The sequence below is a fragment of the Chaetura pelagica genome, unplaced genomic scaffold (assembly GCF_000747805.2).
Source record: "Chaetura pelagica isolate M959 unplaced genomic scaffold, ChaPel_1.0 scaffold224, whole genome shotgun sequence".
NCBI classification, from domain to species: Eukaryota; Metazoa; Chordata; class Aves; order Apodiformes; family Apodidae; genus Chaetura; species Chaetura pelagica.
In genome coordinates this window covers 847145-866757 of record NW_009953316.1, presented here as the reverse complement: position 1 = coordinate 866757, position 19613 = coordinate 847145, and the positions used below count along the sequence as shown (strand labels likewise).

Here is a 19613-nt window from a genome sequence, read left to right as displayed (position 1 = left end):
TAATACCCAGTTGTGTTGCTTTTTGGCCTGGATCAGACCAGCAGTCTACCTCCAGTCCCAACCTCTCCTTCTTCTGCTCACCCTCCAGGAAACCCTCACCTTTCCCTCTGCAGACAGGTCCTCTCACCTCTTCTCTGCCAAACCAGGGACCTCCCCTTTCCCTCCCATATACTACAAGGAGCACATTACCTTGGAAAGCCACTGCAACCTCCCAGTACCAAGAGACTGGAAGGATTGGGAAACACTGGGGATAGATCTTCAGCAAATACTGCCTCTAAGTAGATACCTCAGGCTGTTGAGATCCAAGGAGGATTTAAGGCTGTGTCTACAGTGTCAGGGGATTTCAGCCATGCTTCAAGCAGCCCTGTGGCTTCATGGGTTTGGTGCCTGATGGCTGGTGCAGAAAACTGCCTTCAGACAAGGCTGGAGAAAGTCTCTTTGTCAGTCACTGAGCTGGACTGGACCTTGGGGCTTAATACAAAGCTGCCCTGCAAACACTGCCTGGCTCCTATTGTAACTAATGAGCACTTGCAGCCGAGTGGAGCTTGGGAAAATACAAATAGAAGGCCAATTAATCACTTCCTGGTCAGGAACAGTCTGAAAACATCCTGGCCTGTCTCATAAATGACCTGAGACAGCTCGTTTGCCTGGCCCAAGGGACCAGTACCCATTAAGAGATCTTTTCCCCAGCCAGCACAGAGGAGGCTGCTGGAATCTCCTGCAACACACTTTGCATTTGGAGGATGAAATCCCCACTGCTCCCTGCACAGCCTGCTGGGGCTGCTGCCCCTAACGTGGTCCCCACCTACCCCAGGCAAGTCAGTTTGACACATGTAGTATCTTCACACTCCTGTGGCATTCCCCATTCCCTCCCACCCTTCCTTAGGTGCTGGTTGAGATGTCACAGCTGTGCTGGTTGAGGTTTCTTGGAGCAGATATTCTGAACTGGTGTGTCAATGGTACAGGTCATAAATATTCATGAGCAGGGAGGTTCTTCATCTTCTAGAATTCAGCATTTGCTATAGACCTGCTGCAAAACTTGCTGAGGAGCTGTAGGGCTTAGAATCATAGAAACACAGAATCCTTTTGGTTGGAAAAGACCTTTAAGATCATCGAGTTCAACCATTAGACTAGTGTGCTGCCAAGGCCACCACTGAACTGTGTCCCTAAGTATCACATCTACATGTCTTTTAAATCACTCAAGGGATGGTGACTCTACCACTTCCCTGGGCAGCCTGTGCCAGGGCCTGACAACCCTTTTGGGTGAAGAAACTTTTCCAAATATCCAATCTAAACCTCACCTGGCACAAGGCTTGACACCTTCTTGGTGGTGGGGTGGTGCAGGAAGACAGCCCAAGGTTCAGATCTGGCCAACCACACAGGCCCTATTCCCTTGCATGAAGCCTTGGGAGAACTTGGTCTGGAGACAGGTCTCTGTGCCTTCTACTTCAGAAACTGGAGAGACCTCAACCTCTTGCTCAGGTGGAATTCCCTGGGATGCCTCAGCTTCCTGCTGTGCAATGCCACCACCATTTTCCTCCTTTGGTGGACTCCTCTTGTGTGTCTCATATGCCAACCACACAAATCACCTTCCAAGTTCCCACCTCTTGCCTCCACCAGCCTCCTGCCCAAAGTGAAGGGTCTACAAATCACAATGTATCTTCTCCTCCTTCAACTCCTATCACACCCCTGGTATTTATGACAAGTGTTCCCATCAGAAAGGAGATTCTGAGAAGCTCTGTGTCATCCCAGTTCCTTAGGGAATGGGCTGGGGATTGCACAGTCTCTGGTCTTTACCTAATCTTTGCCAAGATCTTGATCTGCAGAATTGGGAGTGGACTCATTGTCCTCTTCACATCTACCCATTTTAGCACACAGTTTCTGTCACTGCTTTATCACCTCTGATTGGGTTTCTTTCTGAAAGGTGTCACCTTCAGACTAGGACACAGCTCCAGTCTGTCAGTAGAGACTGCTCTTTCTTTCATCCCCTTTAACAGGGTATTTCCTGATGGGCTTCAGATACTTCCCCTCAGATCTTCCAAAGCTGCTCTGTGTGACTTGCGTGGCAGAAGGAAAGGGCTCAAACCTGACCTTAAGAGATAATTATTGATCTGCAAGGTAATGGTAACATCACATGGATGTTACATTGGTCATTGCTGGTGATGGCTGCAGCCCTCTTGGCTTCTGAAGCAAAAACACCTCTGGCTACAAACCTCTTTCCCACAGGAGACAACATCTGGCAGTCAACTGCTCACCTCAGGAGCTGTGCAGCTGTCTGCTGCACAGAAGAAACACTTCTCAGCACTAGAATGACTGGACAATATCTGCAAGAATAATGGTCTTGCAACACCCAAAACTTTCAGAGGCACTTTCTGCCTGACAATGTGAGAAATGCCCTGTAGTTTCAGGGTCCATCTCATTGCCACCTGTGTGTTTGTGGCCCTCAAGGACACGGGGGCTGAGGAAGGATGGCATCACAAGAGCATTCTGACAAAGACAGGCTTACATTCTCTGTGTGGCCATAAAGATTTTGTGAATGTCACTTGGAACAAACAGGATGCATCTCCCCTGCTTCCCTTGAGAAGCCATCTTCTGACTGAGTCATCTCTCTACTGAAAGGTCCACTGTCTATTTTTTGCTCTTCCCCTTAATTCTTTCCTTCTCTGTCCTGTACCCTTGCTTATTCATTGAGTGGGTTCTTTGAAAAATAGAATCCATTTGACATCTTAAAGCCAAACCTGGCTCTTCATTGCCCACCAAGACTTACATTACAGTGACATAATATGACTCAGAAGGCTGACAGGGCTGAGGGCCATTTCCAATGTCATATTCAACAGTGCTCAAAACACACCATTACCTTGAGTGGGCCTATTTTTACCAGTCTTTTGTGTCCTTCTGCAATGCTCCTGTTGATCCTTTCTTCTACAAGCACTTGGACCCCCACATGAGGAGGAGGGGGGGTGTTTGCTACCACCCAGGCATCAGTACCTGCTAAATCAGTAAGTCTCAACGAGGTAGGGATGGTAAATTGCATTATCAGTGTGGGATGCCTGGACCATCCCATTTGCAGTCCTTCAATGACTCTGCTGAGCAGATTAACATGGCCAGCTTCCAGGATTGTATGGTCTGATTGCACCAAGAGACTTCTTGCCAAGCACACAAATATTGGTGTTACTCTGTCACATGGACCAGAGCCAGAAATTCCCTCCTTCTGTAAACATCATTGCTGGCTTGCCAACCCTTCTCCCCTCCCCCACACTATGTCCTTCACCTTCTCTTGCTGATACACCCACCTCCAGGTGATTTTTCTTTTCTCTCGTTGCCTGTACAGCATCTTGCCATCATGTGGGAAGAGGCTTCCCACTCTCCAGATGGCCTGGGTTGTAAATGAATCGATTGGGCTGGACCATCTCCCCTGGACCAACCTGGAGTACGTTGAAGAGAAGTCTCTGCTCTTGTGTACCTCGGACTCCATCATTTCCTTAGTACCTCTCACAAGTTTCTATATTCCCATGGACTTACCTGCCTTTCTTTCAGGTCTTCTTCATGTGCTCTGAGAGGATCCTGTGTTTTTTACCTTTTTTACTCTCTTGTAGTATGAGTTGCTGATTAATGTCTGATGAACTTGAGATCCAGCGGGCCAGCAGAAAGGCTTTGGTCATGATCTGCTTGGTCCAGAAGACTAAATGCTGTTTCTATCTGTCCAGTCTGTGATCTACCATCTGGGGGGGCTTTGAATTTCACAGTGGGCAGCTGTGATCAGCCAGCCTCAAGCTGGGACAGGGCAGCTGTCCTGGCAAAACTCAGCCACAGATGGAGAAAGGACAGAAAAGGCACCAAGGTGCTATGACTTCCTTACTTGTCACTCATCAGGTGTTCAGTGAATCAGCTCTACTTGTAATAGACCTGAATTAAGTAGTTTGGGAGCCTTGGGAAAACCCTAGTTTGCTCCTGGTGAAGAACCCCAGCATGGTCATAAAGCAAGAGTATTTATGATTATGGCACTGAACTCAATCACACAGGGTTGATGGTGTCTCTGGATGATTTGCAGCAGAAATACTTCACCTTGGAGTACAATTTCCTTTTGCAGCAGGTTTTCAAAAGGCAAGACCACTAGCTTGAAATACACTGAGTGACTTCTTGCTTTATAAAGGGGACATGATATTACTGCTGTTAAGGGCAGGAAGAAAAAGAATGAGAAAACAAACAAACAAATAAATAAATAAGTACATTGTAGTCCCAAAGCAGATTGGTTTTGTTGTTTTTCCCAAAGGGAGCTGGTGGCAAAAATTAGTCTCAAAGATAGAGGGGAGAAGGCCAAGTTTCTGTTTTGGTGTTTGTTTGTTTTTTCTTAGCTATTCTGTCTCTGCTTTTGACACTTGTTGCTGAAGTCACAGTGCAGGCTCAGTGTTGCACCCCAAAGTGTTGCATTGCAGGCTGACACACCAGGAATCAACCCTTACTTGACACCATCACAGAATTTGAATGACAGAATCACAAAAGCACCTAGGTTGGAAAAGACCTTAAAGATCCCAAGTTCAACCATCAACCTGATACTGACAAGTCCTTAACTAAACCATATCTCCAAGTGCTACGTCTATATGACTCTTAAAAACCTCCAGGGATGGTGACTCCACCACTGTCCTGCTCTGTCTGTTTCAATACCTGAATAACCCTTTCAGTGAAGAAATTCTTCCTAACATCCAATCTGAACCTCCCCTGGTGCAATTTAAGACCATTTCCTCTCATCCTTTCACTTGTAATTTCATTGAACAGACCAATTCCCACCTCTTTACAACCTCCCTAAAGGTAGTTATCACCAAGTAAGAGAGGTCAGTGATTTCCTTCTGTAAACAGGCTGGACAGTCAACAAGTAGTGGAGGGAAACTGAGGCACGAAGGAGTAAAATCTGAAGGTGTCTGGTGTGATAGAAGCTGCAGAAACATCACCTGTCTCCTCTGATATCTATTACTCAGTACACCTGATTGCATTGTGCCTCTTGTCTTTGTACAGCCCTGCAGTGATCCAGCAGGGTAGTTTTCATGTCAGTGTTTCACAGACATCTGTACAAGGATGGGTAAGCTGAGGGAGCCTACTTGAGTTGATGGGATAAAGGATTACATCTTCTTTTGTGCCTTCTCCTCTAAGATGAACACTATCTTGTTCCAGGCCTTGCAAGAATTGCAGCTTTGTGTGGGGGAAAGAGAAGGGAAAAAAGAATGGCAAAAGCCAAAAGCAAGCTTAGATAACAAATCTGTTATCTGCTGGGTTTAAAAGATACAGAATCATTTAATTGCCTTGAAGGAGGTTTTCATCTCTCCCTGCTCAGCCGATTTGGGTGTGCATGTATTTTTCTCTCTCCCCCAAACAAGCTTTTTATTAAAAGGATTTTCATCTCCCACCTAAAAAGGGAACAGAAGAAAAGATCTCACGCCAAAGTGTTTTATGTCGAGTTGTACGTGCTAATGACAGCAAAGCCCACATAAAAGAAACAACTGCTTCAAATATTAATTTGTCAAAAGCAATTGAAAGCCCTGTGAGCTGCATGCTGGTGAGCAGCTGCTGAGGAGCAGAGCTCTGCTTTTCCCTGAGCTTGCTTGTGCCTTGTGCTGAATGAGGGGCTGAACTGGCAGCCTCTGCAGTGGAGTCCACAGATCTACCTCTGACTGGTCACTTGTCCTTCTTGGGGAAGAGGATTTTGGAAAACAGGGAGGAATGAAGGGGAGAAAAAGAATACAGAGAGTGGTTATGGCATCTCAGCCTGAACTGAGAAACATCTGGACCCTTCATAACATGCTTTAACTTATGGTAAGCCCTGACGTGGTCAGGCGGTTGGACTTGATGATTGTTGTAGGTCCCTTCCAACTGAAATATCCTATCCCATCCCATCCCATCCCATCCCATCCCATCCCATCCCATCCCATCCCATCCCATCCCATCCCATCCCATCCCATCCCATCCCATCCCATCCCATCCCATCCCATCCCATCCCATCCCATCCCATCCCATCCCATCCCATCCCATCCCATCCCATCCCATCCCATCCCATCCCATCCCATCCCATCCCATCCCATCCCATCCCATCCCATCCCATCCTACCCTACCCTACCCTACCCTACCCTGCCCTGCCCCTGTTTCCTCATCATGGACTTTGTCTGTAGTAAATTCAACAGTGGCATTCCCTGCCCAGCCCTTGCATCTCAGACTGGCTCAGGGAGACCTTTGCCTCAAGGTTTCAAAAGACAAAGAGGTTTTCAGGGCCCCCAGATGTCCTGCTTTGTCCTCTTTGCAAGGTGCAGAAGGAAGTCATGGCACCCACCTCCTCCCAAAATGCACCCCAGTGGAAATGACGGTGTGGCTGCACTGGGGAGGGGCAGAGAACCTGCTGGGTTATCAGGTGATCGTGGTCAACTCCTTGTTCCCTTGCATGGACAAACCTTTTGGTGATGCATCTTTAGCTGTTGCTGTGGCAACTGCTCAGTTTCCCTCCAGCTCCTGTTTACAGCTTCCCTTAACCCGGCCAGAGAGGCGGCTTCTGGAATCATCAGCATGGGGGGGAGAGAAACCCCATCTCTGCTCAAATGAATGTGTCTCTCAGTTCTCAAGGACTCCAATGACAGTTGCAGTGAGGCCAATACCAGAGCACCCAATCCTTCCCCGTTTGTCAATTATCTGCTTGCTTATCCTGGCACCTGCCTATCATTAAGGGGAGGGTGTGAGGTGTCGTTTCTATGACAACTCCAGGCAACCTGCTGCCTTCAAGTGCTGTGAGCAAGCAGGGGGACCAGCAGGAGAGGCAAGGGGATCAGGAACAGCTCTAGACAGGCAGCTGCTGCAGGCAATAGAAGTCACCCTATGCAGATGGGCTCTGGTGCAGTGATGCACACATTTCATGGCACCTGCTTTTAAGCAGCAGGAGGTTTTGGTGTTTAGCATCTATTTAGCTCTTAGAAGTGTTTCCAAGCACGTGTGATGGAGTTCAGTCTTGTCAGCATCCTGTCCAGGGGGGAGGTGGGAGTAATCAGGGAAGAGGCTGTAGATGATTGTTAGGATCCAGCTGTGGCTGAGGGCTCCTGGTGGTTTGGCATTTCAGGCAGAGGCAGTTCAGCCCTCATCCACCATTACAGCCCTTTCCAAGAAATGTAGTGTAGTGGGTACATCTTCTTCAGAAGGGATGCTCCAGATAATAATAAGAGGAAATTAAACACAGAAATGGCAGGCCAGGCAGAAAGCTTTCCCCTTGTTCGTGGACTCCTGTGGGAGCATGAAAATACTGCTCAGAGTGGTGTATAAGGCCATGGGTGTTATTTCAGCAGATAAGAGTTTTACTCCTGGCTCTGAGTTGACTTGGACAAGTTCAGCTTTCCGTGCTCCTGTTTCTCTCACACCCTTTTCTGACTTGGATAAGAACTTTCTGTTAATAGGTGCTTGTATAGTGTTTAGTACCTGGAGCTGTGATCTCACAGTGTGGGCTGTTCATAAGAAGCCTTTGAGCATGTACAAACAAATTAGATAATTTTCTCATTTGCAAGTCATACTGACTTGCACTGAGGTGAAGAAAAAGATGGAAAGCTTGTGTGTGAAGTGGCTTTTCCTGTTATTTTTTAGTACCTTTTGTCATCTCTGAGACTTTCTGCCCTGCAGTCATTCAAACGGCAGGAGAAAAGGTTGGTAACTCACTCAATTTCTGCAGTGAAAGTCAGCAGGATCTCTGAATACTGTGGTGGTGGATCTGCAGGAAATCTGTCCCCAGTGCAAGGCAGATCCATCATGTTTTCCTTGTTGAGACCTCCAGAAAAATCATAATAAGAATGGAGAGCTGATGGAAAAAGCCTCTCTGTAAGCAGTTCATCCTACTTTAACCAACATCTTGTTTTCTTTCAGCTTAGATCAAAGTCACTCACCACATGAATGACTAATCAAGGACCTGTTAATGTAATGTCTAAGAGCAACTCAGGGAGATTAGTTTGAATGGAGATGTAAGAAGCTTCTGATGCTCAACCCCTGATAAATAATACTTCTAACAGTTGGGCTTCCCATCTTCGTAATGCAAGATTATTTATCCCACAGGACAGAGTGATCTCAGAATGCAACAGGGTAATTCATCTGTCCCCACCAACACAGCACTTTAGAAATAACATCTGGAAGAGCTTCTGTTGTTTTGATAGCCTAGCTCAGTGCAATACCATTTGAATGACTCAAGTGGCTACTGAATTTTATGGCTATCTGTACATCTGCTAGGACTCTAGAATCTGAGTGGCACCCTGCAATTTGAGGGAGAAAAGACAATTCTACATTCAGACTTAGTCCAGGGTGATGGGCTGGCTCTGGAGCAGGAAGATTTTGCTTTTCTCCATTGTAGCATCAGCTGCATTCAGTGATTTGGGACATAGCCAAGGAGAAACATTCTCAGGATGTTGAAGCTGCAGATAAGAAGTAAAGCTGAAATGTGTCTCCTGCCTTGTTTGGGGCACCTCCAGAAGGCTGAGCCCAGAATCTCCTTCCCTGCTGTGTCTTTGTGCATGAGGCCATTTGCTTTGGCTGGGACGTTATCTCATGCTGTCACAGCTCTCAGGGAGGGTGATGAGAACCATGATATACTTGTCCCAACCTTCCCATTGTGGAAGCCAAAGTATGATGACCCTCTGGGCTTCTGTCCTGGTTTCCAAAGGAAGAAGGATTGCATCAACATGGCCCACACATGTACCTCCCTTCCACTTGTTACTCTGTCACCTCTGTCTAAGAGCAACTCAGGGAGATTAGTTTGAATGGAGATGTAAGAAGCTTCTGATGCTCAACCCCTGATAAATAATACTTCTAACAGTTGGGTTTCCCATCTTCGTAATGCAAGATTATTTATCCCACAGGACAGAGTGATCTCAGAATGCAACAGGGTAATATTCATCTGTCCCCACCAACACAGCACCCTAGAAATAACATCTGGAAGATCTTCTGCTGTTTTGATAGCCTGGACAGAGTGATCTCAGAATGCAACAGGGTAATTCATCTGTCCCCACCAACACAGCACTTTAGAAATAACATCTGGAAGAGCTTCTGTTGTTTTGATAGCCTAGCTCAGTGCAATACCATTTGAATGACTCAAGTGGCTACTGAATTTTATGGCTATCTGTACATCTGCTAGGACTCTAGAATCTGGTGGCACCCTTGCAATTTGAGGGAGAAAAGACAATTCTACATTCAGACTTAGTCCAGGGTGATGGGCTGGCTCTGGAGCAGGAAGATTTTGCTTTTCTCCATTGTAGCATCAGCTGCATTCAGTGATTTGGGACATAGCCAAGGAGAAACATTCTCAGGATGTTGAAGCTGCAGATAAGAAGTAAAGCTGAAATGTGTCTCCTGCCTTGTTTGGGGCACCTCCAGAAGGCTGAGCCCAGAATCTCCTTCCCTGCTGTGTCTTTGTGCATGAGGCCATTTGCTTTGGCTGGGACGTTATCTCATGCTGTCACAGCTCTCAGGGAGGGTGATGAGAACCATGATATACTTGTCCCAACCTTCCCATTGTGGAAGCCAAAGTATGATGACCCTCTGGGCTTCTGTCCTGGTTTCCAAAGGAAGAAGGATTGCATCAACATGGCCCACACATGTACCTCCCTTCCACTTGTTACTCTGTCACCTCTGTTGGCTTCTGAATCCATTGACCATTCTTGATCATTCTTGGTTGGACCAAGCTCTGGAAGATAAAAATGTTGTAAAAATGGGCAGCTTTAGAGGACAAACAGATATGCATCCCTCTCTGAGGAAGGAAATGCTGCACCTTGGGCTCAGTCCTTGTTAGACACCAGAAATTCCCATGTGAGAGTGTTATCATGAAAGTCCCTGTTGAAGGACAGGGAACTGCTTGAAAGAGCCCAGGGCAGAGCCACGAAGATGATGGAGTGGAACATCTCCCTTACGAGGAAAGGCTGAGGGAGCTGGGTCTGTTGAGCTTGGAGAAGAGGAGACTGAGGGGCAACCTCATCAATATTTACAAACACGTTCAGGGCAGTGTCAGGAGGACAGAGCCAGGCTTTGTTCAGTGATGTCCAGTGACAGGACAAGGGGCAATGGATGCAAACTGGAGCACAGGATGTTCCATGTGAATATCAGAAAGAACTTCTTCCCTGTGAGAGTGACAGAGCCCTGGGACAGGCTGCCCAGAGAGGCTGTGGAGTCTCCTTCACTGGAGACATTCAAACCCACCTGGACACATTCCTGTGTGATGTGCTCTGGGTGACCCTGCCCTGGTAGGGGGGTTGGACTGGATGATCTTTTCAGGTCCCTTCCAATCCCTGTGATTCTGTGATTCTGTGATTTTGAGGAAGCCGTGGTTGGAGAATCACCTTTACACGTGCAATACCCATCTGTGGGCACAAATGTATGAGACTCAGCTTTGTTGGGGAGGAACATGCTGGTGTCATTGGTACCCACATGGATGAGAAGTAAGAGGAACTATTGCAATGCTCAAACTCTGCAGCCTCATTGGGTTGCTGAGTTACCATGTATGGGTGTCCAGTGCTTTGCTACACATTAAAGGGCTTGTGAACTTCAGATGGAAGTCCTTACAGAAGGCTGGCTAGGCAGGAGAATGCAGATTTTTATAGTAATAATTAGAGAAAAAAAATCATTACTGCTTTATAAGCTGCATGTGCTCTTCTCCATGTTTTCCAGGGCTTTGCACAATCCAGCTTTACCATGTGTGTCATTCTGAAGGGCTGTCTTACCTAACCAAGGATTTCCTTCAACGAATGACAGACTTTGCCCCAAGAAATACAAAATTGTCTTTTCTCTTGCACACACACCACCCTCCTCAATGCACACATTCATATCTCTTATGATTTCAAAACCAGGCAGTTACTCAGGAAACACCAGAACTGAGACTACTACTCCAGTAGCCTTTCTCTTTTGAACAGATGTACCTAATGACAAGAATCATCTACTATTTTTGTCACTAGTCCACTCCCTCCATCCAGTGACCAGAAGGCTCCTGCTCTCTGGATCATTACTTTTCCTTCTGAGCATGTGTTAGAGCAGCAAAGAGTTGAAAGAAAGCTAATGTTGTGTTTCTATTTAAAAAGGATAGATGTGGTGCTTGGATAATTATGGCAGCCTGACCTTGATCCTTGTGAAATAATGGACCAGCTGAGAAAGACTCTATTAATAAAGAATTAAAGGAGGGTAAAATCATTAATGTTGATCAGCAGAGATATGTGGCCCAACTTCAGAGGCAGAATAGTCCTAGGTTGGGATCAAGCTCTCAGCAGACCTGGGTCATTTCCCAGCACTGTCTGTGTGGCCTCAAGGGAGCCACTTTGCTGCAGATCAATGGGACTCAGCAGTGAGGCATCTGAGAGGATGGCACTTATCTTCCTTTAACTTCTGCTTTTTCAGTATCCACTCTCTGGTGATCAGCCTTGCTCACTGCTCTCCAGCCTTCTCAACACTGAAGCCAGGGATCCAAGAGGCTCTGGTAGCTAAGCAAATGATGTGCCATTGATCTGTTGGTCTTCTTTCTCCCAGCAGTGATGTCTGTACACTAATCTGTTCAAGCTACCATAGAACTATGTAGCTGTTAGAGTGCACAGAGCTTGAATAGGGCCAAATCTCTTCCACAGACTGAGCACCAGCATCCAGGGCAACTGCCTTTTTCCCAGGCACCAGAATCACTTGTAATGTCTGACTAGAGAGCTCATATTTGCTTCTGGGTGCATGGAAGACTCTCAACTAAAAAGGGGCCATCTGAAGTGACAACGATGCAAGGATTCAACTATTCCTTTGTTGTCTCTGCAGATGTTTACACTTCCCATAAATCCTGTTGTTTTCTCCTGATCAGCTGCCTTTAATATTCTGAGCATTTTCTTTGTGTATTATTACTTTTGCTGTGCCAATAAATAAGCACACCATCAATCAAACTAACAACATTGTAAACTTAGGAAGTGCAGATTAAATATATGGTGCATTAAAAAATTCTTTGACCGGGTGAGCTTTTTTGTAGCTGGTTTGATTGCTGCTGGGGCTGATGTAAATTTGGGGGAAGTATATCCAGAAATTTATGATGCTTGGAATCCTGCCTACAAAGCATTGACCTGATTCCACTTTATAACCTAATAACCTTCCCTGGCACTCTTTGTGTAAATTTTAAATATAATTTTATGATGCTAAGAATTAGTGGTGTAATAATGTAAACACAAGGTGAACTGTAACTCACCCCATTCCCTCCCACACTGGGAATGCTGAGTTCATTGCTGCTTCCTTCTCCAGATTATCCTGAGGCTGGGAAGTCGTGCAAGAGTTTAAAAGTGATTCATTGAAAGAACCAGCTTGTCAGCCCTGGAGCCCAAAGGCCTCTGTCTGCAGCAGTGCAGGGGACCTGCTAAATAAGCATCTGATTTTGCTCAGCTGGGATCACAGCCCTGACCTAGGGTGACCGTGCTGAGGTGTGAAAGAGAAGTTCAGACAACATATTCCAGGCAGTCCCTGCTGCCTCTCATCTGCCAACTTGCTCTTTTCCTGCTTTTTAGCTAAGTGAAATCTGATTCTTCTAAAGAAAATTACCAAAAGGGTCCTTGTTTCCTTCTTTTCCCTCTCACTTTTCTCTTTCCTTTCTTTTCTTTCTCTTTCACATTTTATTTTGGTTTTTAATGTTTTTTAACCTAATGTAACTACCATGAGCATCCAGATGCTGTGGTCTAGGTACCTTTATACAGACTCAATCCCTGTTTCTCAGATTTTACCCTCTTGACCCAATTATAGCACAGAGTAAGAAGGTGAGAAAGCCATAGGGAGCACAGGGAAAATGGTACATTGCAGCTCAGCAGAGCAGAGGAATGAAGGATGTGTTGTGTTCACATAATATGTCAGTAAATAAACTGAGTATCACTAGTTGTGGGATTCCAAAGGGCTTGGGAGAGTAAGTTATGATTCCCACTCAGGTTAATTTTGTGATCAAGTTCCTTCTAGACAAGATGGCTAAGATAAGGCAGAAAGATGGTTGCTGAATGAGAGATATTGAAAAGAAAGTCTTAAAAAAGACCCTGAAGTTGAAGCTGAAGAAATGGATTTTGGTGTCAAAGAAAAGGGGAGGTTGATGCTTTGAGATGAGTAGTGGAGAACTTGCTGGTGGTGGTTACATCTGGTCCTGAATGGAGATGATTCCTATTCTTCTGGGAAAGAAAGAGTGAGAATCCATTGCCAAGAATAGAGTTTATCTTGCCAAACATCCCTACAACACAGTCAGCAACAGGTGAGCTCTAGTTTCCTTCTGGAGAAGGTGAAGAGATTGTGAGGGAGCATTATGAAGGAAAGAAGGAAAGATCCCCTCATATGAATGCTCTGGAAGACAAGAGTTATATGGGGGAAGACAAGCGAACTGGGACACCAGTGCAATGTGAGGAATGTTGATAGGTGGATGGGTCATTGTACTAAACCCTCAGGGACCTTCCACCTGTTCCCATGTAGGATGCCTACTGTTCAAAATAGATCAGACCCATTTTCTTTTGGAAAATGGAAAACACTTTGATGGGCTCATGATCCCAACTAGAAACTGACATGGTGTGAAACTGTACCACATGAGGTTAGGAAAAAACCTGTGCAGTATCTCAAGACTCTGAATGGTGCATACAAGCTTCATCTTGGAGGAGAGGAGAGTTTTTGCATTACCTGAAGGGGCTACAGGACAGGTGGGGAGGGACTTTTGACAAGAGAATGGATCGATAGGATGAGGGGGAATGATTTTAAGCTGAAAGAGGAGAGTTGTAGATGAGATCTTAGGAAGAAGTTCTTTCCTGTGAGGGTGGTGAGACACTGGCCAAGGTTGCCCAAAGAAGCTGTGGCTGCTTCATCCCTGGCAGTGTTCAAGGGCAGGTTGGATGGGGCTTGGAGCAGCCTGGTCTGGTGGGAGGTGTCCCTGCCCATGAAGGGGGGTTGGAACTAGATGATCTTCAAATACCCTCCCAGTAACCATTCTAGAATTTTATGACTCTAAGGTTTCTAAGAGTGGATGATAACTCAGTCTCTGTATTTTATGACTCTAAGGTTTCTAAGAGTGGATAACTCAGTCTCTGCTCAGTCTCCAGCTTTCACTGAAAAATAGCATGGTGAAATCCCCTTGAAATCATAACTGTATATATATATGAAGGACCATAAAGGAACCAAACTGATTAGTTCAGGGCTAAGACCACAGGGCTTCAGAGAAGCTTCATTGCCCTCTTTAGCAGAAGTCTCATGATAGCTGTCATTGGTGATTCACTCAGGTATTGCTGTGATGAGAGCCATAACACGTATGTGAGAGAAAATGAAAGGAAGGGTTCTCATATTTCTGAAACTTCATTATTTCTGCCAGCTCTAGCAAAACACATTTGCAGGCATTCTACAAGGAGTTATAAATAAGGGAAATTAAAACACCATCGATCCAATGAGAACAGTCCATTTCATGAGGTGTTTTCACTGCAAAAGCTCTCTGACTTGGTAACTAGCAAAATCTGGGGATTTGAGGTGTGTATCTCTGCTGATACAAGTAATTGGCAAAGGTGGGGGATATTACTTTAAAGAGACTGGCTCATTTGAAAGCATTTAAGATACAGAATGAAGCTTATATAAATGAATCAACTTATATAAAATGAATCAACAAGAGTCTGTATTCAAATGTGCTGCCCTAGTACAGATTAAACTGGATTTTAGCTCCTCTGGAATCTGAACCAACTCCCTTCAGAGTCCGGGGGGGAAAGACAAAAGGGATGTGATTGTGTCTTTTCCTTGTATGGTTGTTGGCAGGGGATGTTTTTATTTCCCCTACATCAGGTGAAAATTGTGCTCTTTCAGTCTAGGTGATGTCCAATACAGAGGAAGGGTGAAAAGAAACTGCATTTGCTGCACAGTGCCCAAGATAACTCTTTTTTAAAGACCCTTCTGCTTGGGTCCTGCAGTGGGGTCTGCTCTGAGCAGGTTGATATTTACTCTCCAAAAATATAACCCTGACCAAGCACCCAAAGCTGACTGGTTGGTTTTGACATAGGCTTCAAAATGAGTACAACATTTGAATTCAAACCCAGAACCTAGTCCAAGCTCTGAGGTTTTATGCAGCACCTCACCCAATGAAATTGCCTTCCTCCCCCACACACACACATCCCGTTTCAATTAGAAAGAACATTAGGTCAATCAGATAAAGCCACATTGGGAGGATTTCCTCTTTATGGCGCTTGCCTCTTCAATTATCTATAATGAACTTCCTCACAGCACTGCAAAGCTTTTTATATGCAAACGAATCCTGGTTTGGGGCTGCTGCAATCATGGTTTGTTAATGAACTTGAAACAAGTGTTATCGGAAAGGTTACAGCACCAGTGGTGGTGGGGGAGGGCAGGATAAAGCCAGACAAGAAAGACCAGCCTGCAGAGCTGGGATTGGCCTGCAGGTAACACAGGGACTATCTCCAACCCCCATCCTTCAAACCCCTTCGGAGGCTTTTGTGTTTGACAGACATCAAGCAAAATGCCCACTCTTGGGAAAAGGCTGCTCAGCTGCAGATAGGACCTTCCTATCCTTCTGTCCTACTGATTTACTCTGCCAACACATCTCTGTCTCAATTCCTCTAGCTGGGGAGGGGAAAAAAAAATAATAATTAAGATGTTGCCAAGGTCTTTTCTTATGCCAGGAGAGAGAGAAGGAGCTGATTCAGAGGCCTCAGACCATGTTGGGCAGGTGAAAGGGAGGGTTCAGGGGGTGTTGAAAGCTTGTAGTCCCAAATGGTATTTACACACAGTATCACTGGAGTGATCAGAACTGGAAGCTTTCACTCATGTTTTAACATAGGCTGAACCACCTTCTTCTCCTGCCATTCACATTTATGTAGGTCTAAGTCATCCAGTCTTCAATGATGCCTCACTTTCTCATGCTGATATCTACTTAGTGCTGCAGTCTTCATGCTGGGGTGCTTCATAGGGTAGGACTGTTGGGATCAAGGTTGAACAGACTTTCTATAATGTCAGGCCTTGCCCTTTTGTCAAGATGAATGTTTCTGTGACACTTTGCCCTTGTGTTTTAGCATTAGTAGTTCCCTGGGGACAATTCATTGTGGGACAGGACAAGAGCAAGAGTGTTGCAACATGGTGTAGTTCCTCAAGCACTCTTGGGGGTCAGACACCCTTTTTCCACACTGGCCATGTCTTGTGCATAACAGGGTGTAAGGCAGCTCACATTGCTCACATGCTGAGCTTTCTGGGGCCTCCTCACACACATCTGTTTTGTTGAAGTGCTGCTCAGCACCAGTGTCTCCAGGACTCCAGAGGGTCATGGTGGTAAAGCTCCTCCCTCAATATCACATGGGCTTGCCACCTCCCATCCTTACACCAGCCAACCAGCCACACAATGGCTTAATAAGCCTCAATCCTTGCTAGCACATTAAACCTTTAGCCAGATTAACACAGACAAATTGCCACTAGAGCCCAGATATTTCAGCTCCATCCAGGGTGAATGACTGTGTGCTTGGCTGTGCTGGTATCACGATTTGTTTCAAGATGGGCAACTAAACCAATGACAATGATGCTCTTGATTCCCTCCCACCCAGGTAGGTCAGGGAGAGAGATAAGAAGGAGAGAGACTTCCCAGACTGAAAACTAAACTAGACAGCTTTAATTAAATACTAATGATAAAAGAAAATATGACAGACAAATGTGTTCAGGAACGTGCAAAACCCCTATTGCCTTCCCCCACCCTCGGCAGTTCCCACAGTGCTCTCCTGAGCTTTGAGCACTCCCTAAATGTCCTGGACCACCCCACTGGAGATAGCAGCAGATCAGAGAGGAGCTGAGGGGAGAGTTATGAGGGTCAGGAATGCATGAGCCTAGGGATCAATGGTGATGGATAGATGGAGTCCCCCTGGGCCACTGGCCATGAACAGAAGACAAGAAGAAGCAGGAAGGAAGGGGCTTGACTTCCATGATCCCTGATTTTACATCAAGTCACATGTATATATATGTTGGAATATCTCTGGCTGATTTTTCTGTCTGTTTAGTCTGCTCCTCCCTACAAGAGGGCTGCAGATATGACTCTTCTGCTCCTTTAGTGTCTGAGGCTGCAGATTCAACAAGCAGAGCAAAGTGTCATTGATCTCTCAGCTGTAACATAAACATTCCAGTGTTATCAGTCCACTCACTGGAAAACTTGCTGCTAGTTAAAAGAGAGCTCACTAAAGGAAAAAAAAAACAAACAAACAACAGTAAAAGGAAAATTTGCTTCATCCTGGCTAAAACCAGAACAGCTAGTTCTGGTGTTAACCTGAGCAAAGCCAATTGAAGTCCATCACTGTCAAGTACTTAGACCATTAGCACCACCCTATAAATGCAGATGAGAAATCAGGTTACTCCCAAGGGCTTTTCAGTCTGGCATCCCCACTGGGACAGACAGACAGACAGAATAACTAACTTTCTCTGGGGACTAAGGAAAGTTTCTGCTCTTCACTGTAGTGACATGCTGGGTGGTTACTGGATTTTCTTCCTGCCTCTGGCCATGGATTTGTTCACACTTGCAGTGTGATGATTGATACCTCTTGTAATTCTATTCCTCTTTGGTGTAACTGCAGATGTTACACATCTAATCCATTTCTTTATCTTCCTAAGCTCCTTGCTTCAGCAAGATGCTCCCACCATCTGCTCTAACAAGCTCTCAGGCTCTCATAAACCATAAATTCCATTTTTAAGCCTTTCAGTCCCTTTCTCTCCTTTCCAGGCCTGGATCAGCCATTTCCCTCCTGCTATGTCTTGCCCACATCTACAGATGAAGCTGGCATTTCTTTATGTAAATTCTCCATCTCTGCTTGCAACATTGGGCAGGACAGGCTGAAATAATGTTGCTCTCTAGGTTGGACAGGGCAGCTACACCATCATTATACCTTGGTGCTCTACAGCAGGCAGTGTGCCAAATACAGCACAGAGAAGAAAAAGAGGGTAGAGGTTTTCTCTTGGTATCTAGGAATGGAAAAGCCTTGAAAGAGGGAACAACCAGGCACTCACTCATAAGTGATCAAGACACTGTGATCTCTGCATATGACAGGCTCATGTTTTGTAGCCTGGTGTAGTGGCTGTTTATTTTGTAGTGGATCTTATTTCATATTAAACTGCCTTGGATTACCCAGGCAAGCACTGCAGGAATTTCCTAAAGACTTGATAGCTTCCTAGAATGCACAAATTTGACAGCTTGTAGTTGTCTGATTGCACTGGGAAGCAGCAAAGTGTTGCTACTCTAACTAAAGCTGTGCAAATTAATGAGACTTTGATTACAGGCTGGTGCATCTCAGCTTTGGGTGCCCAGACACATACATGTACAAGGGACTCACTAAGAGGGACTGGATTAGCCATTTCTCCTTAGCATTACTCCCTTTGGGATGTGGTGGTGTGGGCTAAAGCTCCTTTCCCATGAAGACAGGTTGAGAGAGCTGGGGCTGTACAGCCTGGAGAAGAGAAGGATCCAGGGAGACCTTATAGTGTCCTTCTAGTAACTGAAGAGACCACAGGAAAGAAGAGAAGGGACTTTTTACTAGGGATTGTAGTGAGAGGATAAGGGGTAATGGATTAAAACTGAAAGAGGGGAGATTTAGAAGAGATATTAGGAGGAAATTGTTTAGTGTGAGGGTAGTGAGACAGTGGAAAAAGTTGCCCAGGGAAGTCATGGCTGCCCCATTCTTGGAAGTGTTCAAGGCCAGGTCGGATGGGGCTTGGAGCAACCTGGTCTAGTGGAAGGTCCCTGGAAGTCCTGGTTCTAGTGGAAGCCCACACAGGGCTTGAAACCAGAGGATCTTAAATATCCCTTCCTACTCTAGCCATTCTATGTATCTGTGATTTATGATTCAGTTGTTTCTTAGGAGCTAGATTCATCTGTAATAAATATTCCATCCCCTTCTAAGCTAAAACAAATTGTATTTTTAACAGCCCAGACTCTGTAGTTTGCCATGTGTCTTGCTGGAGGTAGCTGGAGCTTTGCTGTCTGTACAATGGTGTGTTGGCTTTTGGGGAGGCAAGGAATCATGTTCAGTTTTACTTTATTCATTTCTTATGTCATGGCAGTGAGACTGGAATTAGTCCCTGGATGGGACACGATTGCTTTCCTGCTTCCTGATTAATGGAGCACCAGAGACAGCTTCCTTAGGTCCTGAAGGCTGAAAATCTGTAGTGTGAACGGGGGAGATAGGAAAGGATGGTGTGTAAAAGAAATCCTTCCTCACCTGTTTATCTGAGCCTCACTGATAATGTTCTTTCAAGGTCCCTGTAATAGGCTGAGGCCCAGGGAGATGCAAAAGCTTCATCATCAGCTGAAGTGAAGCGTGAAGTGAGAAGGTTGAGAAGCATGAGAGGACTCCATCTGGGGCTGGGAAACCCATGTGCTGACTTGATGTGCTGTCTCCTTTCTCCCCAGGATTGCCCCCAGCTGCTGCAGGCAGAGAAGATCCTGGTGCCTGTGGAAGTTATCAAACCCATCACGCTGAAGGCCAAGAACCTGCCCCAGCCACAGTCGGGCCAGCGAGGCTACGAGTGCATCTTGAACATCCAGGGCAATGAGCAGAGGGTGCCTGCCCTGAGGTTCAACAGCTCCAGTGTACAGTGCCAGAACACTTCGGTGAGCAAGC

The 19613-nt window shown here is 45.7% G+C and overlaps 1 protein-coding gene across 1 annotated transcript in view; it reads left to right on the top strand.

The window, feature by feature from the left end:
* PLXNA4 (plexin A4) overlaps positions 1-19613 on the top strand; it is a 443819-nt gene that overhangs the window by 327543 nt on the left and 96663 nt on the right. The window contains exon 9 of the mRNA XM_009998100.1: positions 19403-19603. Within this exon, the coding sequence (XP_009996402.1) occupies positions 19403-19603 (201 nt within the window). The remainder of the gene's footprint in view (positions 1-19402; positions 19604-19613) is intronic.